Consider the following 21,737-nt stretch of genomic DNA (forward strand, 5'->3'; position numbering starts at 1 on the left):
CCCAGTCTGGTTTTGACCTATTCATTGCTCATGACTTCATATTTTCGGCCTCATTGTATCTGCCATGCTGGAACTAAGTTATACGTGTATAATTGACAATCATTGTTGCGTCAAAGTATTATTTCCGCTCTGTTCGGACTTTCCGAAAAGGCGCATCAGCTTAACCTCATTAAAAACAAGATGTCATTCATTCACTTGCAGACAGTTCAAGCCGTCATTTGCCCCCCCCCCCCCCCAGCCCTTGCAATCGCAATCTCAGATGCCAAAGGCGGCATTGAAGTGCCGGCGCGGAGAAGCCCTGTCCAACTAGTGATGAATTCGACATTCCTCCGAGCTCTAAACAGCTTTCTTCGCCCCTTGTTTGTCCTCTACAGACGACTCATCTCAGCTTATTCGAAAATTGTATAGCGAGCAGCCAGTCGGCCCCATGGTCTAAAGTCACATTATCAGAAGCTATTTCAATCCGCCTCCTCTTAGAACGCCTCGCCTCGGCAAGCCACTTTCACTTAAATTATCAACTCACCACAGAGGCGCAGGCGGCGGCGGCGCCCCGAACTCCTCCCCTCCCCCGATGCTTCCCCCGATGCAGGAACTCGTCCTTGGCCACACCCTGACTGGCCTCCGAGTGCAACCTCGCAACACCCCCGGAATAACTTGGACTGAATACCACCCCTTTTCCCTCCCCGCCCGCCCCCGCAATCCCCGGATTTGCAGCAGTCCACAAGCGGGGTTTGGGGAGAGACCACCTCCCTATCCAAGTTCCTGGCAGAGCCGATCACCTAGCAACCGCTGCGCCGTGGTGTGCCTGGCCGAATTTTGGAGGGGGATCTCGAGACAGTGACGTGGGTGTTCTGCAGTTGTCTTAAGACGGAATACACAATTACGTGAGATGAACCGCTCTCGTCCGCTCATCGCTTGCTGGCCATGCGGCTGGGAAGTGACGGATAGGCCTGTCTACTTACAAGCTTCCCCGCAACTTTAAGCCAATGTCACATCGGTCGAGATGCCTCCATGTCCGAGTTGGCCTTGTGATCGGCCGAAATTTTGCGGGCCAGAGCGGAGGGAGGAACTTGGGGAGGTTTGGGCATTATATGTGCTCGTGTTAATCGACTGGGTCTTGGCGTGATATGGTATGGGCTGAGGAGCTGTCCGCCGTTGCGAGTGAATACTCTAGGCGGAAGCGTATGTCGGAGCCGGTCAATGGCCCAAGGAAATGCCAGCGGAGGTTGTCTGCTACCACCCAGAGGTTCGTCTCATGCTTTGGTTCCATGAAGAAACGTCTAGTTGGACGTCTCTAAGCCCAACTTCGAGGGGGGTTCATCCTTGGTCTGATGTGATTCAAGTCAGCGTGATGCCCTCCACCACTCTTCAACCCCCTTGCTGAGGTAAACAGACATACGTACAGCCACATCATCTGAATCAAGTTTCCCAACCTCCAAACGTCTGTCTCCCCCGTGGGTTCTCCATCCGGCAAAGTCGCCGATGTTGACCAGTTCCCTTTGGGGGACGTGACATCCGTCTGGGGTTGCTTTCCAATGCCGCGATGAACCATCTTGGCGAAAGCCTCCTCGCTTGCCCTCAACGGCCAACCCCGCTTGGAGCTTCGTCCACCCTCGTTGTTTTTCTTCGGCATCATGTGAAATTTGGAGATGCACTTCTAACGGTAAGCAAGAGGAGAGACATCGAAAAATATGGGAAAGGAAGAATGCGGGTAGTAGTTTGCGGGGTAGAGGACCATGATGGGCTCCTGACGTTGGCAAGGTATCGATGCAATCAATGTAGGTTGAAAGAGTAAAGGATAGTCAGACAAGAGAAGGGACGGAAAACGATCTATATAAACCCATCGTCATCCCCAGATGTCGTGATCAACCCTTCCAATTGCACAACATCACCAGCTCAGATCACTTACACTACCAAGCCCATATTCACCCGTCTCAAAACGACCAATCAGTCAACATGCAGTTCACCACCGTCGCCGTCGCCTTCTTCGCCAGCCTCGTCGCTGCCCAGGACCTTTCCACCCTCCCCGACTGCGCGGTATGAGACACCTCATCTCCTCCAGTGCCCCCTTCGTTTTGTCTACCTCAAGACAGATATATAGACAGACGACTCTTGGTGTTTCCAAGTTCGAACCATGTGGCTAACGAGAAGAACCTATGATATCCAGCGTCCCTGCTTCGTCGACAACTTCCCCATCTCCGGCTGCACTGACCAGACCGACTTCGCCTGCATCTGCGCGTGAGTTCTTGCCCCTGTTTGGAACCCCTTCACGAGCCCATTCACTAATATGTGCTGGATACCACCTAGTTCCTCCGCGTACAACAGCGCCGTGACCACCTGCGTCCTAGGTGCCTGCGAGCTTACCGACGCGTAAGTGGACATTCCATTCCTCTCTATGTCTCTATCTCCCCGAATAGAGGCAGGGATCAAGCGTTTCCGAATACTGACTCTTGGGCTCCTAGTCTTGCTGCCTCTTCCTGGGCTCAGGCCACCTGCGCCGCTGCTGGCGTTCCCATCTAGAGTGTGGAACTTGAACAAACTCCCACTTTCTGAAGCTAGCCACGGCTTCGAATCCGACTTGGAGGAGGTCATGAGTGGAAGGGAGATGGGGGAGGTATGGGAGAAGTTTTTGTTGTGAAGTGTACATATTCAGTGTGTGGACCACAACTCCAACTTAGTACATATATACGACGCAGAATGAGAGAAAACCATTGTTAGCAAATATCCGTCTCATTGATTGTGAGGCATGAAAAGCTGGATCTGAATGGCTGGTGTATCGAGGGTTGGGATTGGCAGGGGGAATGCCTTCATAGGCACGCAAAGTGGGATTGCTTTTCAACAAGCATCGTCCGCTGTAGTCGATGGCCGAGCGGTATGATTCTGGCTTTCGTTAGCTAGGGGTTGGATGTTGGCTCACGGTCCTACATAATGCCATGGATAGCTTGTTTTTTTTGGTCCTTTTTTTTTTCGTTCATTGTGTATATTACCTCGTATTCACCATAATGTATCTAAACCCATACACTCACCACCCTTCTCAATGTCACACGCTATTTAGTTTCATCCGGCCAACTTATTTGGAAAATTGTTGTGAAAGAGAGACGGCGTTCTCGGGACTTCTTTTTTTGACTTCCTTGAAAATTGTGAGATTTGCTCAGGACCATGTTTGTTCATGAGATGATGTAGTAACCTATGGCAGCTCATCGGGTCCTGAGGTGAGGAGAGGTATATCATCATGCTTGGATCTGGGATCCAGAAGGCCGGCACGCTGATGACAGCACCTTTGAGCACGTGCTTGGTCTTTCAACACGTCACAATCAAGGGAGATTGGTCGGTCTGCTCTGCTTGGTTATACGCGAAGTTGTCAATGTCTACAAGTGGGGAGAAACGGCTCTCGGTCTAGATAACTGTGAATCATTGCCCTCTTAGCGATGTCGTTGGTAAGATATGGACACTTGCCTAGAAGACGACAGAGGCCATACAGATACGGAGCCCAGAGTATGACAGAGATTCACCCCATGTATCACGGACGAGCAGCATAAAGTGGGAAAATATTCAGATCACATTTAGTGCGGGAAGCGCCTGTTATCGACAGTGATCTAGAATATCTCGTCTGAAGCTTCGGCCGTCTAATGGAGACAGAAAAAAAAGCATAAAAAATGAGCACAAGCATGCTCTAGCGAAAGCAGAAGCCCCATGTGACGAACCCGTAAACGCCAGTCATTAAAAGCTGATGTAAAGCTTTCTAGGATTTCATTGTTGCTCCATATTTGCCAAAGACCAAGTCTTCCTCATCGACGTGAGTCAAGGCTCGGTCTCGACGAGTCGAGACTTGGCCGCATGGAGCTGCTGGAGCTCCTGCGACGGCGCGCTCGCTGCTCGCCCGGGTCCGACGGCCGCAGTCCCGACGACTTTGCAAACATGTTCAAGATGTCGGTCAGCGAGATGACACCGGTCAGACGGCCGGAAAGATGGGCGCCTGGCATGGCCGCGGCAGGTACAACGTGCGAAACCTGAGTCGGGAGAGGCGACTGAGGCGCGGAACCAATGCCCGGCACCAGCACGGACGACGTTGTAGGCGCCAACAAGGGAGTAGCCGGTGCGGACGGAGACGGAGACGCCGATTCAACAACCCACATGCGATGAGACTGGGTGGCCACCAGCTTTGCTACAGTGTGCGCCAGCGTCGAGTACGGGTTCACGTAAAAGACCGGGAAAGAGTCGCGGCCGTGCTCGACGCCGCGCTCGCCTAGGATGACAGAGATGAAGTGCATGCAGGATTGCTTGAGCAATGGCGCGTCGGCGGCATTCGTCAGATGCTTGACGTCTACGGTTGAGATGTTTCCAACAACATTGTGGCCATTGTCAATAACAGCCACACTCGTCAGACCCTCGGCGTTCATGAGCGCCAGGGCGTCTCCTAGAATGCTGTCGGAGCTACAAAGCATTAGTTCATGTCGCAAGCTAGCAAGAGGAGAGTGTTCTTACTTGACGGAGACGATTTGCTGCGTGCCGATGCCGAGATCGCGCAACAGGACAGGGTATAATCTGTCGATGGCGGGAAAATTGATGCCTTCGTTCCAGAAGAACTCAATGACCTTGAGCTGAGTGAGGATGCCAATTACGTCGCCCGAGGGGTTTGTGACCAGAACGCGGTGGATGCCGCTGCCAAACACTTCGATTGCCCGTTCCAGTGTCTCATCAAAGGGCAAGGTGATGAGTGACTCCTTGCGGCAAAGCGGCTGGATATCTCGTAGGGCTATACGGGCTCCCGTCTGGGCCTTGTTCACGATTTCGTCGTACAGGGGTACCTGCTCCTCGTCGGGCCTGGCGAGTCCTACAACTACAAGAAGATATGTGTTTAGGTCATTGTAGTCAAATGTTGAAACAGCGGTTTTGGACGATGCATCTTCTCGGATCAGAACGACGTTGGACGGGCTGTGTTTGACAAGAGTCTACCACAGCGTTAGTAAAAGATACAAAGCACTTGAATAAAATGGGAGGGAGAACGCACCATCGAGGCCTCCTCAACACTGGTGTCCAGAGTAACCCATCTGAAGTCATCTTGGGCAACGAGCTCGTTGACCGAGATATCGCGCCAGTCGCGGCCTGCAAAGCGCGGGTTGGAGTGCTTGTTGGCGGCAGGTGGATGGTTGAGGAGATCCTGTACAGCAGCTTGGGTGAAAGAGGGATGTCGCTGGGCGCGAGGCGAGCCAGGCGCATTTCTCAGATTTTCGGCGAAGCTCTGACGATGGGTGTGGACGTGGGTGGTCTTGTGCAGGCTCGTCTGGGAGGGAGTTCGCTGAGGGACAGCAGGAGGTGAGGTTATGATGGCTTCGTCATTGTGTGCCCCGGACGTCGGTGTTGCGTCCATGACTTAATTCAATCGGGAGATGTTGGTGCAACCTAGTATGGGACGGTCTACTCGGGATGTTGTAGCAAGATGGGCAGAACGATCGAGGGCGGGGTTTCGATGGTGGTTGGCGACTTGCTATGTTGTTGCTGCAGTTTAGTGTCTTGCTGTCTAGAAGCTCGTGATGTTGGCTAAGCCTGAGTCTTCCTCAATGAGCGATGCCTTTTCACTTTGCAAAGCCGCTTCTTTTGTGGTGGCTGAGGGGATTGTTGACGAGGCGCCGAGAGATGAAGAAGTCAATGGTCGGCTGATTGCGCCCGAGAGCGACGGTTGCCCAGCCTGGGGCCGGGGAAGTTGCACCGCCTTACGTAGAGCTATGGATCGCAATTGAGGGGCTGCAGTGATCTGACGGATCCCAAGGTGGCAGGGGAGGCGAACTTGACATGCGCTTTCAACGGGGTGTTCCACGGCTCTCCTGGATATGGTATCCTATTGGTTGAAATGTGATTTGACTCGTGCAGAAGACGCTGAAGTCTTCGAACGTCGCGATGCTGCGATGATGGAGCAGCGAGATGGCAGTGTGGTTTGAACTATGTGTAAAAGGTCTCAAGAGAGTTCTGTTCCGGCAACAACCAACAACTCGACGACGACCAGACTGAGGCGGGGAAACAAAAAAGAAAAGAAGCAAGATGAGGGGTTGCAGCTACTGGACCTTACCTTAGGTACCTTAGCTAGGTACCTCCCTAAGGTAGTTACCTTCGCCTAAGGCGAGTGAAGCATCATAACAGGCGCTACGGAGGACGTTAGCAAAACTTAGCCACTACACAACGGGGTTACGTACCCCGGAGACGTAACCCCAGGGATGTAAACAGCGCCGACAGGGAGTTTTTGGGTGCTGAACGTTAGAATGGACTGAGGTTGTCTACACTAAGGTATGTACAAGTGTAGGCAAGGAATCTGTCCGCTACCCCTCCTTGGACAGGTATGTTGGCAGACCGGGTTCTCATTGGCTATGTCTTCTTCCCATACCCCATAAGCCAGATAACCTCCCCTTCCGCATACTTCGCTCAAATACATACCTGAAATATCTAGATGCATTCTAATCATGTCGGACTGGTACATACCTATATCAGATATAGGAAAGTTGGGACTCGGTCACGACTAATGTTAATCACAGATGAAGGATTCTATGCAAGATCCATTTGCCGTTTCGTCTTTTTCTTGTCGGCAGCCACCTGCAGCCACCTTATGTAACTCCAGCACCATTGTAAGCAGTCGCTTACTTTTTGATATGTGCCTGGGCCACGATATTTGTATTCAGACGGGCTTCGTATATTGTATGTGGCCGGATATCTCGCCGTACCGTCTTGACTTTCAGCCAGAGAAAGGACCGTCCCTTGATGCATCGCCCCTCATCTGTGACTAGGGAAATGTGTCCAAGCCTACTAACCTCAGGGACGCTGGTTGGCAGGCACAATGGTAGAAACAAAGGGCCTTGTCCGCAAAACGGCATGTACAGCCATTTTTACTCGTCTTTCATGATAGGGCAGCCGGAAGCTTGGACGAAAATGTGAGTGCCTCAAGATAGGAAGCTCCTTGCTTGTAGAGAGCTTCTCGGCTTCATGCAACATATGTTGACATGGTGAAGCTTGCCAGCGGGCTTTTCTTTCTTTGTGTTATTTCCTCGGCAGAAAGTTTTAATGGCTTCTCATCATTTGTTCGCGTTCTACTACTGTGGACAGGTTCCATCTTAGTGTTTGGCCAAGATGCTTTGATACTTACTGATTGTGTTTGGCAATTGGTAGGTGGGTTGATGCGAATTGAACACCAATGGAGTGGGATAGCTATCAGTCTACCTAATCAACGTGATGCTACCTTAGTAGTCAGATGATAAATCATAGACATTGCTCTTTTGAAATTGTATCGTCACCATGTCTCTTGGGTAGAGTTTGGCATTTTGGGGCATACCAGCCAACGGTTTACTTGGTAACAAACGGCTTGGAAAGAAGTCGATGAGTGTTGCTCTCTCTGCGCGTCTGCGTGCCTGTGCACTGGAGGGCCAGGTACCTTGATCAAACGTTGACCCTGTCGGTGGAGACCAATCTTCACATGCAACCACAGCCAGTCAAAAGCCCAATCTACTAACAAATTATTTTATACGTACACACGACGGGACGTGACAATGTACTGAGCCCGTAAGGTACCGTTGGCACTTACACCGCAGAACCCCTCCCATCCGTCACCCCTCCTCCCCCTCCTCAAGCCGGGGCCAGGGCGGGCAGACCACAGACAGCCCAGGATAGCGCCTTTTCGTGCCTTGAGTTGCTGATAATGCCGCCCCGTACGTACCACCGCGGCACCACGGGTACAAACCTCGCAGCGACACCACCTCAACAAGGTAGGCACCAACTATGTAAGGTAGGCAAAGTGACCACGGACGGCCTGACGCCGGGCGGGAGGGACGTACAGGTGGAGCCCACCCTTTAGCAACAGCCCCGCCAAAAACCTGCCAAAATTATTGTCATTTTTTGCAGGTTTCCCCTCCACGACAGGAAGACCCGAAGAAGACCCCCAGTCCTGGTCCCTCACCATCGCGGGCTTGCTGCCTCACTTTTTTGACTCCCGCATGTTCCTTTGTTTTTTTTTCCCCTTCCCTTTCGACCCAAAAAAAAAAAACCTCCCTCCACCACCCGAACCGTGCCTCTTGAAGCACAAGAAAACTCGTTGCGATCAGTCCCTTCTTCCAGAAAACGACTGCATATACCCGCCCTCCTCCCTATCCTCGTCCGACACGCGTTCGCTTACTTTGGCGCACCAAGACTGGTAAAAAATAAAGGTCCAGAGACATTGGGCCACCGAAAAGGGTAAAAAAGTACCCCTCAGAACAAAACATAACCCGACGCCGACTCTTATCCGCCTCTCCCCCGCGTATACCCTACCTCTTTTTCGACAAGCTTTGCGCCCTCGACAACCTCACACCGCCCCGGCTGCGCTGTCTTGGGGCTGGTAATTAATTAATCTGCAAAAATCCAGCAGACGACTCGACAACAAACCACCACCATCTCCTCCCCGTCTCAGTCGCAAATATGTCTGTTCTCCCCCCAGACGTCCACGCAGAGCTCTCGCAGCTGCTGCAAGCTCTCCAATCTCCAGACAACTCGGTTCGATCGCAGGCCGAAGACCACCTTCAAAATAACTGGACAGCCACCCGACCCGAGGTTTTGTTGATGGGTCTTGCTGAGCAGATTCAAGTCGGATCTGATGCTTCGGTACGCTCTTCCACCCTGCACCTCATGCCTCCGCCTCTACCTACCCTCGCCACTCCTGCGCATGTAAACACGCACGCTCTTCTGGCCTCCAGCTAACCGCGCCACTTTGCTCACCAGATACGCTCCTTTGCCGCCGTTATTTTCCGAAGAATCGCCTCCAAGAGCCGCAAGAATGACCGCGGCGAGTTGGTTGATATGTTTTTGTCCTTGTCTCAGGACCAGGCTGCCGTCATCCGCCAGAAGCTTCTCGAGAGCCTCGGTGGTGACTTCCAGCGTGCCGTGAGAAACAAGATCAGTGACGCTGTCGCTGAAGTCGCGAGGCAATACACCGAAAACAGTACGTCGACACCCGCATTCTGTTTCTTCATGCTTTGGGACGTTCCGAGCCTAACACCATGGCAGATGATTCCTGGCCCGAGCTGCTGGGCGGTCTCTTCCAGCTTAGCATAGCGCCCGACGCCGAGAAGAGAGAGACGGCGTTCCGCGTCTTTGCCACGACTCCGGGTATTATTGAGAAGCAGCACGAGGACACGGTTATCCAGGCCTTCCAGAAGGGTTTCAAGGACGATTCCGTTCAGGTAGGAGAATTCCCATCCATTCGCCATCGATATCAAGCCGGCTGACTTTCATCAAGGTGCGTCTGGCCGCCATGGAGGCGTTTGCGGCCTTCTTCAGGAGCTTGGGAAAGAAGGCGCAGCCCAAGTACTACCCTCTTATTACCGATGTTCTCAACATCATGCCGCCTATCAAGGAAAGCCATGACTCTGAGGACCTTAGCAGCGCCCTTGTCGCTCTCATTGACATGGCCGAGACCGCGCCCAAGATGTTTAAGCCTCTCTTCGGCAACTTGGTCAAGTTCAGTATCTCCGTTATCCAGGACAAGGAGCTCGATAACCTTTGCCGCCAAAACGCTCTTGAGTTGATGGCCACTTTTGCCGACTACGCACCGTCACTGTGCCGCAAGGACGAGACCTACACAAACGATATGATCACACAGTGCCTCAGTCTCATGACTGACCTTGGCGAGGACGATGACGATGCGGCTGATTGGCTGTCATCTGACGATGTGAGTGATACTTTTGGTCTGTCCAGAATTTGCATCATTGGAGTACTGACACTTCTCTAGTTGGATCAAGAGGAAAGCGACCAGAACCACGTCGCTGGAGAGCAGTGCATGGACAGACTCGCCAACAAGCTTGGTGGCCAGACCATCCTGGCACCGACCTTCAACTGGCTTCCCCGCATGATGACCTCTATGGCCTGGAGAGATAGACATGCGGCTCTGATGGCCATTTCCGCCATCTCTGAAGGCTGCCGGGAGCTGATGATCGGTGAGCTCAGCCAGGTTCTCGATTTGGTTGTTCCTGCGCTCAAGGACCCGCACCCCCGTGTGCGCTGGGCTGGTTGTAACGCTCTTGGCCAGATGAGCACTGATTTCGCGCCCAAGATGCAGACCGACTACTACGACCGTGTTCTCAAGGCCATCATCCCGGTCCTTGACTCTCCCGAGGCTCGTGTCAAGTCGCACGCCGCTGCTGCCCTCGTCAACTTCTGCGAGGAGGCCGAGAAGTCCATTCTGGAGCCTTACCTCGACGAGCTCCTGTCTCACCTCTTCCAGTTGCTCCAGAACGAGAAGCGCTACGTCCAGGAGCAGGCTCTGTCGACCATCGCCACCATCGCCGACGCTGCTGAGGCTGCTTTCTCTAAGTACTACGATACCCTTATGCCTCTGTTGGTCAGCGTTTTGCAGAGAGAGAACGACAAGGAGTTCCGCCTTCTCCGCGCCAAGGCTATGGAGTGCGCTACACTGATCGCCCTGGCTGTCGGCAAGGAAAGACTTGGCCAAGATGCTATGACTCTCGTCCAGCTCCTTGCCTCCATCCAGCAAAACATCACCGATCCTGATGACCCTCAAGCGCAGTACCTGATGCACTGCTGGGGCCGCATGTGCAGAGTCCTCGGCCAGGAGTTCCTTCCCTTCCTGCCCAACGTCATGCCACCTCTTCTCGAGCTCGCCAGCGCCAAGGCCGACATTCAGCTCCTGGATGACGACGACCAGGTCGAGCAGATTCAGCAGGAGGATGGTTGGGAACTCGTCCCCCTTAAGGGCAAGATGATTGGAATCCGGACTAGCACGATGGAGGACAAGAACATGGCCATTGAGCTGCTTGTTGTGTACGCTCAGGTACTCGAGGGAAGCTTCGCCCCTTACGTGGCCGAGATCATGGAGAAGATTGCCCTCCCTGGTCTGGCCTTCTTCTTCCACGACCCCGTCAGATTCATCTCGGCCAAGTTGGTGCCTCAGCTTCTGAGCTCCTACAAGAAGACGTACGGTAGCCCATCAAATGAGCTCGCCGGGCTCTGGGCTGCGACTGTGGATAAGCTTCTCGAGGTGTTGACCGCGGAACCTGCGATTGATACTCTTGCCGAGATGTATCAGTGCTTCTACGAGTCTGTCGAAGTCGTTGGCAAGGAGTGCCTCACCGCCGATCACCTCTCTCGCTTCATTGACTCAGTCCACTCTGCCATCGAAGACTACAAGGACCGTGTTGCCCAGCGTCTTGAGGACAAGGAGGGCCTCCCGGCTGAGGATGCAGAAGACGAAGCTGAGGACGTTTTGTTGGCCATCGAAGATGACCAGACCCTCTTGTCTGATATGAACAAGGCCTTCCACGCCATCTTCAAGAACCACGGTGCCGCCTTCCTCCCGTCATGGGAGCGCCTGCTTCCCACGTACGAGGGCTTCCTCAAGTCGGAAGACCCTACCCAGCGCCAATGGGGTCTCTGCATCATGGACGATGTGCTGGAGTACTGCGGCACCGAAAGCCAAAAGTACGCCAACCTCATCACCCAGCCCCTGGTTGATGGTTGCAGGGACTCATCGCCCGCCATCCGCCAGGCCGCGGCCTACGGCATTGGTGTGGCAGCCCACCGCGGCGGTCTTCCTTGGGCTCAATTCCTGGGAGGCGCCCTGCCTTTCCTGTTCCAAGTGACGCAGGTTCCCGAGGCGCGGAGTGAGGACAACGTCTACGCAACGGAGAATGCTTGTGCTGCCATTGCCAAGATTCTTCACTTCAACGCCGGCTCAGTTCAGGACCCCAACAACATTGTGGCTCAGTGGATCGAGACTCTTCCCGTCACAAATGACGAGGAGGCCGCACCCTACGCCTACGCCTACCTGGCAGAATTGATTGACAAGTGAGTAAATCTCCAAGACGTGAGTAGTCAACTATGACTGATACTAATTTGTGAATTCAGGCAACATCCGGCTGTCGTTGGCCAGGCTGGCAAGATCTTTGTGCTCACTGCACAGGCTCTGGAGGCAGACTCTCTGGCAGGACAGACTGCAAGCCGCGTAGTATCCGCCATCAAGTCTCTTCTGTCCCAGGCAGGTGTGGACCCCACGCCGCTGCTTCAGCAATTCTCGCCCGAATCTCAAAGAGCGATCACCTCGTACTTTTCTTAGGAGATGAGTTTGCGCAGGAAATTCTGGGATGACGTGTTGCACACACCCGTAACGAAGAAGACGCGCTGAGGACGCCGCGGGCCGCTGTACTAGAAGAGAAGCAGTTGATGATACCACAAGCACCGAACGGTTAAGGGAGGGTCTATGAGGCACGAGAAACAGCGCTGGGCTTGGATAGCTGCTGAAGCAGACTCGGAGCCAAGTTCCGGCGTAGGGCGATATCGGTGGCAAAAACAGAGGAAACAGCGAGGGGAGGACATTATTGTCAGGGGGTTTAGTTCTACTGAACCCTCGTTTTATCATTAAGCAATCCCCTCTTCAGCGGCGCCATAAGTGATGGCAATACGATGATATAGAGAGGAGTGGTTGTTTTACGAATAGAAATTCACGCAGATGAGATATGCCCAATGACTGGAAACATGACTCGAAAAGGACGAACACGCGTCAATCTGAACGAGCAGGGGTTAGTGTTTACTTCATCGTGAGGTATCACCGGGAAGGAACGGCGGAGTGACGTTAGAAACGAAAGACGATGGGGTTCGACGAAAGAGATGTCCCTCCTTGGCACCCGTGATTTGTTCGCCTTCCCAACCATGCCTGTCAGACCCAGTACACTGGCGTTGGTAAAGAAAAGTCCGAAGTAGGCTGAACGAGCTGAGCACCGGAAATGGCAATCTCGAAAGAAAAGTAGCAGCAACGCCTGACGCCCAAACGCCTTGGGTGGCGTACTTGGTTTGGAGGGGTCTCAGCTTCAGCTTCTTAGTCTAGGCAGGTTAGTAGTCTGTATACGATACTGAACGGTCTTACTCCTACCATCTCGGCCATATTCTTTTGAGGCTGGAGCCGAAAGCTGGAGCTAGGAAGCTCAAGTTGGAACGTGGCTATGGAATGAATGGCGTCTTTTACGTGCTGGGCTTGGGGTAGCTGAGATGGGGGGCGTATCGAACCATTTTTTTGGGGACTTTACGGACGAAGCTTGAGTGAGTCACTCTGCTCTGCGTTTCCAGCCTTTTAGACTTGTCTTTCTATTCAACTCTTCCTCGGTATTCTGATCATTATCCTGTCCCGGGGTCAAAGGTACGCCCCCCCTTCCCCTCGTTCACGTCCGATATAATAGAATTTCTACCCGGGAACAAGCACATACGACCACACCCATCGGAGAATTCGGGATCCCGTCCGCTCTCCCATAGACAAGCCGGTGAGGGCCAGATTAGTAGTTGAGTCGGTGACGATCAGCGAATACCTGGTGTTGTATGTTTTTATTTTTTTGACGTTTTTGTTCAGTGGCAGGTTTACTGGTGGGTTACGATGTTTGCTTGAAGAGCCACAGGACTGATAAAGCTGATTGGATACCTGATGACATCCTTCAGCGAGAAAGAAGGAGAAAAAAGGCAGGTAATGGAAAATTGCACATGGGCAAATGGGATTGCCATGTCTGTTCGCCACCCCTCCTTACTGGACCGAATGGCATGGGAAATCGGATATGGCGGGGTGGGTGGTGGTTCAGACTTACACCCTGGACCTCACTTGACATACACTTTAGATACACATAGGTGGTAGAGAAAGCCACCGGGAAGACTCCTCTTATTACTTGGCTACGTATTAGCTCGGTTGGCCCGGTTCGTTAGTAAGATGTTTGACAGGTCTTGCTATCTCGGAAGTTCGAGGTCAAGTCGGACCGGGAGTCGGATAAGGTCGTTGCTTTTCTTCTTCTTCCTCTTCGTACTCCCATCGTTGGGGATGGCGGGGAGGCGGAGGAGGGGCACACGAAGGGGGAAAGCGTAATTCTGGTGTTACCGCGTTCTTTCTTCTCTTCTGCATCGATTGTGAGAATGCCATGCTGGGTACGGGGATCTGTGTGGCACTGTTACTCGGGAGATTGCTTGCTTCCTTCGTCGTCGTCGTCGTCGTCGTCGTACAGAGACACAAAGACACGCATCACGCACGCCGCCGAGCTTTCGATTTCTAAAGATGACTAGGTACATTCTGATCATACCCGGCCTGCGGGTCTCTACTAATGATTCACTGTTGTGCGAGGTGCTCTCGTGTTGCTCGTTAACGGTTCTCTTGCATTGTGGTTTCCCGAGCTTTTCGTCAATCCCCGTCGGAAAGCGCACTTTGGTTTCAAGCTGTGGTCTGCTAACCAGAGGGCATAGGTAGGGGCACGTCAGGTTCACGGTTGGTGTTCAAAGACGGAGCGAGGGGAGATGCTAGTGATGCATGCCCGTTACGTTATCTTTAGGTGCGCGTGCCTCAGCTCGCTGCAAGGAGAAGGAACTGTCGGATTCGCATCCGTTTACGACGTCGGGCTTGGGCTGCCTACAAGGTGATTGCTCTGTCTACTCCTCCAATACCCGGGAGAGGGTTCAAGCTCGTGGGCGCAGCATGGCTTGGTTCACGCGACGGAACATGGTTGTATGAATGGTGTTGAGAAGCTCGTCTGGATGATGAGAAGCGCTTCAGATTGGCGGATGTCACTTCCAACAGAACTCGCAACATACAAAGTAAATCATTGAGGTATGCCATTCTTTTGCTGATCTTTACTGCTTTTGGGGGTATCTGGCTGGTGGGCGAGAGTCACATGGCAGACCACAGGTGGGCTGTCGAGTATGGTGCTTGCGGCGGTCGGCTGAGGTCTCATGTGGCGCCGAGACGCGGGCAGGCACGGCAAGACAGGTTCAGTCAGGAAAGAGGCAGAACTAGGTACTGCGTAAGGGCGTAAGGTTAGGTAGGTAGGCAGAGAGCTTGGGGCATCTATCTCAGCTTTGGGGTTAGAACGAGGCTGCTGCCGAGGGGACTGGCTGGCTTGCTGGCTGGCCAAAGTGGCTGCCGCTGAGTCAGGGGCCTTGTCAGCGATCTTTACGGCGGAGGGCAGGACGGGTAGATCGTGAATAAGCATCACGAAGGTTTTTTATGTGTGAGACGAGCGGGCGGGTGGTGGCATTGGCTGCAGGATGTTCGTGGTTAACCCGAGTTCGGGCCGCTGCCCCAAGGCCTGCCAGGCTATGCCAGGGTTTCTTTCCAGTCTCAGCGAAAGGGTTTTTTCAAAAAGCCGTGTATGGAGTACGCAGATGGATAGGGAGAGATCGAGGGCGCGTGGCAGAGTGCCAGAGAGGATCGATCGCCGATGACATGGGAAATCGAAAGTGGATGGATGGGAGACGGTGTCGATGCATATTTGGAAATGGAGAATGGGAGAAACCCTAGGTGCCGTGGTGCCCAGGTGTGCAGTCTCTACCTACGCTAGGGGAGGTGAAATGGGGAATGCACTTTGCTCAAGTTCTCTCCTCACATGATGGGTTTCCTGCTGAGCTACCTACTGCAGCAAGTGGTGCCGTAGTTGGCGGAAGAGAAAGATGGGATGGTGACCAACGGTTCGTTTTGCTGCTCGAGCTTGGGCGCAATTGATGTTTGTTACTTTTGTGATACCGTAAATAGGCAGTGTAGGAATGTGGTGCGGAAGTGTTGGTTGTGAGCACGTCAGGAGTCAAGGGTGTCAAGGGGGTGGGAGACTTTCAGTGGGAGTTGGTGCCGCAGCTGTTTGGGTTGGTCTGGTATCCCGGGTATGTGTGTGTGTGTGTGTGTGAGTGTCGGTACAATTTAAGGCTGTCCAAGGCGGCAAGGCCCCAGGAGAAATGACGAAATGGATTTCTGCTGGGGAAAAGTCAACTCTGTCCGTGCTTGTCCCGCTCGCAGGCCCATCCCTGTTCCTATGCTGCTGCGTACGTTGAGTGCCGTTTTCAGTATCTGGAAGATGGTGGCCTAGGCACCTGTTGAAGTTGGGTCAGATAACATGTGGTTGTAAGGCACTTTAGGGATAGAAGTAACAAAGTAACGTAGGGATTCAACAAGCCGATATGCTGTGTACGCAGTAGATGCAAGTTGGCAAGGTTGGATGGGACAAGTAATGCTCATCTGTCGGAATCATGGAAAACATGGGAAAGTGTGGCGGCCCGTTGATTGGTCGGAGGAACATGGAATCAAGACAGGTACACAGTACGTATCCTCCTTCTGTCGCCTCTCCCTCCATTCAGCGTCCAGCCTGGATGCAAGGGTGGGGTCCTCCCTCTCCACCTGAGAGGTACTTCCATACAACCTACACATTGGTCCAGACCTGGATATAAGATGATGTATATTACGCGTAGTGACGCCCAGCACCCCCATATGATGACGAAAGAGGTTTCTCTCGAGCACGATTGGCGTTATCCTGTGGCACGGCGGGCGCATACCTTAATTACCATTCCATTTGCTGCTGGCATTCTTCAGACGCACCTCTTGAGTGTTGGGGACTCTTGGGAGAAGCCTTGGGGGCCATGGGGGATGGATGCCATGCACCAAAACTAAGGTACGGACACCTACCCGCGTCCCGTCAGCCACGGGCAGCATCTTCAACATTCCACCCGACTCTGCCACGGCCGAGAAATCGGAACACCACAGATCCACGGCGGATCGCAGCTTCTTGACCGGCCTATTTCCATTCAATTCGTCTTCACCACCCACCTCAGCTAGCCGCAGTCTTCAAACTCCAGACAGTCTCTGACTTCACTCAGCATGGTGCTGCCATGCGCAATCCATGCGTGTTAAATCTCTCCCACCGGCTCTGTTCCGGACTCACTCACATAGGGCATATCGCTCGGCACATCATTCCTGTTATGGGATTATCTGGGCCTTCTTCTTCTCCTCTGGCTTCTGGTGGCTCCAAACTTCCGGGTAGGGCAGTTCTCCGTAACAGCCATTCACCTCATGCCGTGTTGATTGATTTCTCGCATACAAGGCTGCTTAAACTATTGCAATTGTATAGAATCAACCGGATCATTTTCACGCTATCGAGCCTGTCTAGAGCATGATGGCCCATCGCCATCACGTGCCCGGTGAAACCAAGGTAGTACCGTAGTACGGATACGGTGAAAGCCAAGAACCGAGGAGAAGGACAGAGAACGGGGCCTGGAGTCGTACAACCTTACAGTAGAAACGATGTGCCATGCCGAAGATCCCAAGGCCGGCATGCCCTGTCTCGGTGGTCTTCCTCCGGCGGTGGGCGACACCTCAGTCACAGACACAGACTCACAGAGTATTCAGGAATAGGCACATAGGCACTTACTGTGTGTACTATGGCGCAGGGCAGGCAACCTCCCGCCGCCAAAACATGCCGGATCAGCACGGGCACTATTGAAGAAAGGGTGGTAAGGTAGACGACTCCCAGGTGCCAGGGACCTCTCGTCTCGTTTCCTCCCCGTCCCCGTCCCAGTCCCAGTCCCAGTCCGTCGCTACCCAAACGCGCCGAGTCTTTCCAATGTAAACCCAACCTGGGAAGTACCCGCAAGGGAATAGGCAGTGGCACCCAGCATCCCCGGTCCACTCCAGCGCACCGGGCTCTCAAATGATGGAAGCGACCGTGACTGTCCGCTCTTTCGCCCTTAATGCTGCCCGCCCACGTCCAAGGTAAGATAAGTGGATGGCAAGGTAAAGCCAAGTATCTCTCGGACGTAATTAGGTACCGATCGAGCTTCCTTCGCTCCAAGAGGAACATGTCTATACATCAGCCGCCGAGCCGTGGGCCCTGATGCCATGCCGCCCCCAATCACGTCGCTTCCCCCCTTCGCCTGTCCGCCCACCACTACGTAAGGTACGGAGTACATAGTTACATAGTTACATAGTTACTTACTGCGTACTGCGTTCTGTGAACTGCCCGGTGGGTGACTGGGCACACTGGAATCAACCACCGAGAACGTCCATCAAACTCCATCTTCCCTCCCCGCAACAAAGCCAATCTGGGTCCTCCCACGACTGTTTCTCACGTCTGCTCCCACCACCTCCGGCCTCCGAATCCACCGACGTCCAATTCTTCGACACAACAAGACTCGACATCAACAGCCCCACGACGACATCTCTGCCAACGCGCAGCATACCGCATTTCTGCCTCGCCAAAACCAAGCGACCACCGCGCTCGACGCCATTATCCCGCTCTTCACCAACCCCGAAAACCCGGCCACCGATACTCATCTGGCCGACGTTCAGTTGCCGGCACCCTAACCTGCTTTTCCCGCAGCACACGACGGCCTCCCCCTCACAACTCCTACAATACGTGTACTGGTCCATGACAGGAGGACGAGGATTGTGACGCGATATCGCACCCCCGACCGTATGCACCGGTGGCACTATTTAAGCCGGCGCCTCGGGAGAGAAAAGTACAAGTTGGACGCCTGAACGAACCACCCACTGGTTGCGACTCGACAACACTCGACGACTTCTTGCACCCCACCACCACTATCGACCGATACGGGACGACACGACGACTGGCCCACCATCAACGACAAGGTCCTTGGGACACCGATGCGATCGCCATGGAGGCCTTCTACCCGCAGCTCACTCCTCAAGAGCTGCAGCGACAGATGTCGCAACAGTCTCAGCAACGCCAGATGCAGAGCCAAGGCCAAGGAGGCGGCCACGGCTACCACCAAATGAACCAAGGCCATGGCATGTCCATGATGGGCGGCAACGGCGACTCGCTCGACGACATTATCAACAGTAACAACCATGAACTGCAACGGCGCCGCAGCATACACCAACCATACATGCCCTCAAACCAGAACACCCAAAACGCCGGCGCCGACAGGAGGATGTCCATGATGGAGTTCGGCGCTGATGACAATCAGATGCTCAACTATCCCTTCCAAAACCCGACCATGAACGGCGAATTTTCTAACATGGCCGGCCAAATGGGCAACGGCATGAATGGCGGCATGGACGGTGGCATGACGAATAACGGAGGGATGGGCAACAGTGTTCCCGGCAACATTTCCATACCTGGAGGCATGGAGGCGTACGCTACCCAAGACGGACTGCAGATGTCGCCGACAAATGCATTCACCACCTTTTCTCCCGATATGATGAGTTCGATGATGCCTCCGGCGTACGCCAACATGGGTATGCCGACTACGTCAAGTATGAATATGTACGGCCAAACATCCATGGCCAACGCTTTTCCGAGCCCTCTCAACACGACCGCCAACGACATGACCATGGATCTGGGAGCCGATGAAACACCCGGAACAGCACCACAGTCTGCCCTCGACACGCCACTAGATATCGACAACGCCGACAACGAGGCTTTGAGTATGGGTCAGCAATACCAAACGTCGGCAGACAACTCGAACAGACCAATTGCCCAAGTGCCCAAATTCGGCTCTGTTTCAAGCGGTCCTCAGACAACTCCGTCAACATTATCCCGCGAGGTGTCAACCAACTCAGGTCAGACTTCTTCGCAGTCCCCCAATAACCGATCATCATCCATGGCAACGAGCCAGACAGCAGCCTCTGCTGCACCTGCCGCAACCGCAGAGACGACTCCCGCCATGGGACCTCAAACACCTCGTGCAGAGTCCAAAGAGAAGAACGTCTACTCAAAGAGCGGCTTCGATATGATGCGGGCGTTATGGTACGTCGCTACAAGAAAGGACCCCGAAATTCATCTTGGCGCCGTGGACATGTCCTGTGCATTTGTGGTCTGCGACGTCTCACTGAATGACTGCCCGATTATCTACGTTTCCGACAACTTCCAGAACTTGACGGGTTACAGCCGTCATGAAATTGTCGGCCAAAATTGTCGGTTCCTGCAAGCTCCCGATGCCAAGGTCGAAGCTGGCTCGAAGCGTGAATTCGTGGACGATGCGTCAGTCTACAATCTCAAAAAGAAGATTGCAGAAGGCCGCGAGGTTCAGCAAAGTTTGATCAACTATCGCAAGGGCGGCAAGCCTTTCTTGAATCTTTTGACAATGATTCCGATCCCGTGGGACGACCCCAACGAGGTGCGGTTCTTCGTTGGCTTTCAAATTGATCTCGTCGAATGCCCAGATGCCATCTCTCAGGGCCAGGACGCAGGCGGTGTCAAGGTCAACTACAAACATAGCGACATTGGCCAGTACATTTGGACACCCCCGAATCAAAACACTGTCGAGGCCGAAAATGGACAGACGCTGGGTGTTGACGACGTGTCTACCCTGCTACAGCAATTCAACCCCAAGGGTGTGGTGTCTGACTGGCACAAGCAGTCTTGGGATAAGATGCTTCTCGAAAACACCGACGACGTTGTTCACGTTCTTTCACTTAAAGGGTTGTTCCTCTACCTATCACCTTCTTGCAAGAGGGTCTTGGAGTATGACGCGACAGAGCTGGTGGGCAATTCCCTTTCGACCGTATGTCACCCGTCCGATATTGTGCCCGTTACCCGTGAACTCAAAGACGCCACGGCGGGCAATTCGGTCAACATTGTCTTCCGCATAAGGCGGAAGCAAAGTGGCTACACGTGGTTCGAAAGCCACGGCTCATTATTCTTCGAGCACGGAAAAGGTAGAAAATGTATCATTCTGGTAGGGAGAAAACGACCCGTTTTCGCATTGAGCCGGCGAGACCTCGAAGCGCACGGAGGCATTGGCGACAGCGAATTATGGACCAAGATTTCGGTATCCGGCATGTTTCTCTTCGTGTCTTCTAACATTCGGTCTTTGCTCGACTTGCAGCCAGACACCCTGATAGGCACCAGCATGCAGGAGCTCATGCGCAGAGAGAGTCGTGCCGAATTTGGCCGAGCGATCGAAAAGGCAAGGAGAGGCAAAATAGTGACATGCAAACATGAGGTTCACAACAGGAGAGGACAGGTACTTCAGGCACAAACCATTTTGTATCCTGGAGATGCCTCAGATGGTCAGAAGCCCACGTTCTTATTGGCGCAGACCAAACTTCTCAAAGCATCGTCGAGGAGCATCGCACCGGCGGCTACACCCCCAGGAAGCGTCAAATCAACCTCTCAGGCCAACCAGAATGTGCAACTCGCAACACAGAGCACCGATCTTGCAAAGGCCGGGCCGATGTCACTACCGGGCGGTCAAGCGATACACGGTTCGCAGGATGCTGCTCTAGCCTCGGACGACAACATTTTCGACGAGCTGCGAACGACAAAGTGCTCCAGCTGGCAATTCGAGCTCCGCCAGATGGAGAAGGTCAATAGGATCCTTGCTGAAGAGCTGGGTGGCCTATTATCGAATAAGAAGAAGAGAAAGAGGAGAAAGGGAGTAGGCAATGTCGTCCGCGACTGCGCCAACTGCCATACGCGCAACACGCCCGAGTGGCGACGAGGTCCTAGTGGTCAAAGAGACCTCTGCAACAGCTGCGGTTTACGCTGGGCAAAGCAGGTGAGAAGCGCCGAGCCCTCTGTAGTAAGCCGAGTGGAGGACGACGATATTAATCAGGATTAGGTTGGGCGGGTTTCACCGCGCAATTCGTCTCGAGGAGGCGCAAACACCAACGCAGACGCACTCAGTAAGAAGTCGAACTCGCCCATACACTCGTCTCAGCTCCAAAACGAAGTCAAGGCCAGCAGCAGCACGCCAGCAAGACCTAGCGACAGTTCAGGAAATGGCACACCTGCCACGTCTGTTTCCGTCTCCAAAAGTCACCAAGGCATGCCTCCACCGAGTCAGCCTCTTCTCGAAGGCGGTAGTGGCGGCGGAATGACATCCATACGAGAATAACGAGAGAGCGACAATGGTCACTCATCCATCTATCTATCTTACGCGCAACTCACACACTATCGGTCCAAGCACACGCCCTTTCTGTCGAGATACCATTATACTTTCGTTTCCCGAGGTCTTGT

At 53.5% G+C, this 21,737-nt stretch overlaps 9 protein-coding genes across 9 annotated transcripts; 8 read left to right on the forward strand and 1 right to left on the reverse strand.

The window, feature by feature from the left end:
* Window positions 1-583: 583 nt before the first annotated feature.
* CTAM01_09805 (uncharacterized protein) lies at window positions 584-841 on the forward strand (the record flags this gene model as incomplete). Its single annotated transcript, XM_060525821.1, has 1 exon — window positions 584-841. The coding sequence occupies one exon, from the start codon at window positions 584-586 to the stop codon at window positions 839-841; it is 258 nt and encodes an 85-aa protein (XP_060379507.1).
* A 1,115-nt stretch (window positions 842-1,956) lies between these two features.
* CTAM01_09806 (CFEM domain-containing protein) lies at window positions 1,957-2,520 on the forward strand (the record flags this gene model as incomplete). Its single annotated transcript, XM_060525822.1, has 4 exons — window positions 1,957-2,037; window positions 2,168-2,238; window positions 2,308-2,370; window positions 2,463-2,520. 4 exons carry the CDS (start codon window positions 1,957-1,959, stop codon window positions 2,518-2,520), a joined length of 273 nt encoding a protein of 90 aa, XP_060379508.1.
* Window positions 2,521-3,788: 1,268 nt separating this feature from the next.
* Window positions 3,789-5,371, reverse strand: CTAM01_09807 (uncharacterized protein; the record flags this gene model as incomplete). The annotated part of the gene is made up of 3 exons (XM_060525823.1): window positions 3,789-4,434; window positions 4,486-4,952; window positions 5,012-5,371. 3 exons carry the CDS (start codon window positions 5,369-5,371, stop codon window positions 3,789-3,791), a joined length of 1,473 nt encoding a protein of 490 aa, XP_060379509.1.
* Window positions 5,372-6,527: 1,156 nt separating this feature from the next.
* Window positions 6,528-6,892, forward strand: CTAM01_09808 (uncharacterized protein; the record flags this gene model as incomplete). The annotated part of the gene is made up of 2 exons (XM_060525824.1): window positions 6,528-6,687; window positions 6,822-6,892. The coding sequence occupies 2 exons, from the start codon at window positions 6,528-6,530 to the stop codon at window positions 6,890-6,892; spliced, it is 231 nt and encodes a 76-aa protein (XP_060379510.1).
* A 1,544-nt stretch (window positions 6,893-8,436) lies between these two features.
* CTAM01_09809 (uncharacterized protein) lies at window positions 8,437-12,085 on the forward strand (the record flags this gene model as incomplete). The annotated part of the gene is made up of 6 exons (XM_060525825.1): window positions 8,437-8,682; window positions 8,737-8,956; window positions 9,022-9,197; window positions 9,254-9,685; window positions 9,746-11,817; window positions 11,878-12,085. The coding sequence occupies 6 exons, from the start codon at window positions 8,437-8,439 to the stop codon at window positions 12,083-12,085; spliced, it is 3,354 nt and encodes a 1,117-aa protein (XP_060379511.1).
* A 1,632-nt stretch (window positions 12,086-13,717) lies between these two features.
* Window positions 13,718-13,870, forward strand: CTAM01_09810 (uncharacterized protein; the record flags this gene model as incomplete). Its single annotated transcript, XM_060525826.1, has 1 exon — window positions 13,718-13,870. The coding sequence occupies one exon, from the start codon at window positions 13,718-13,720 to the stop codon at window positions 13,868-13,870; it is 153 nt and encodes a 50-aa protein (XP_060379512.1).
* Window positions 13,871-16,409: 2,539 nt separating this feature from the next.
* Window positions 16,410-16,625, forward strand: CTAM01_09811 (uncharacterized protein; the record flags this gene model as incomplete). The annotated part of the gene is made up of 1 exon (XM_060525827.1): window positions 16,410-16,625. One exon carries the CDS (start codon window positions 16,410-16,412, stop codon window positions 16,623-16,625), a length of 216 nt encoding a protein of 71 aa, XP_060379513.1.
* Window positions 16,626-17,059: 434 nt separating this feature from the next.
* On the forward strand, window positions 17,060-18,118 carry CTAM01_09812 (uncharacterized protein; the record flags this gene model as incomplete). The annotated part of the gene is made up of 3 exons (XM_060525828.1): window positions 17,060-17,134; window positions 17,206-17,268; window positions 17,960-18,118. The coding sequence occupies 3 exons, from the start codon at window positions 17,060-17,062 to the stop codon at window positions 18,116-18,118; spliced, it is 297 nt and encodes a 98-aa protein (XP_060379514.1).
* Window positions 18,119-18,429: 311 nt separating this feature from the next.
* Window positions 18,430-21,615, forward strand: CTAM01_09813 (GATA zinc finger; the record flags this gene model as incomplete). The annotated part of the gene is made up of 2 exons (XM_060525829.1): window positions 18,430-21,276; window positions 21,340-21,615. The coding sequence occupies 2 exons, from the start codon at window positions 18,430-18,432 to the stop codon at window positions 21,613-21,615; spliced, it is 3,123 nt and encodes a 1,040-aa protein (XP_060379515.1).
* Between the last annotated feature and the right edge of the window lie 122 nt (window positions 21,616-21,737).

This window comes from Colletotrichum tamarilloi (genome assembly GCF_030869305.1).
Source record: "Colletotrichum tamarilloi strain Tom-12 chromosome Unknown Scaffold_41.1, whole genome shotgun sequence".
Lineage (NCBI taxonomy): Eukaryota > Fungi > Ascomycota > Sordariomycetes > Glomerellales > Glomerellaceae > Colletotrichum > Colletotrichum tamarilloi.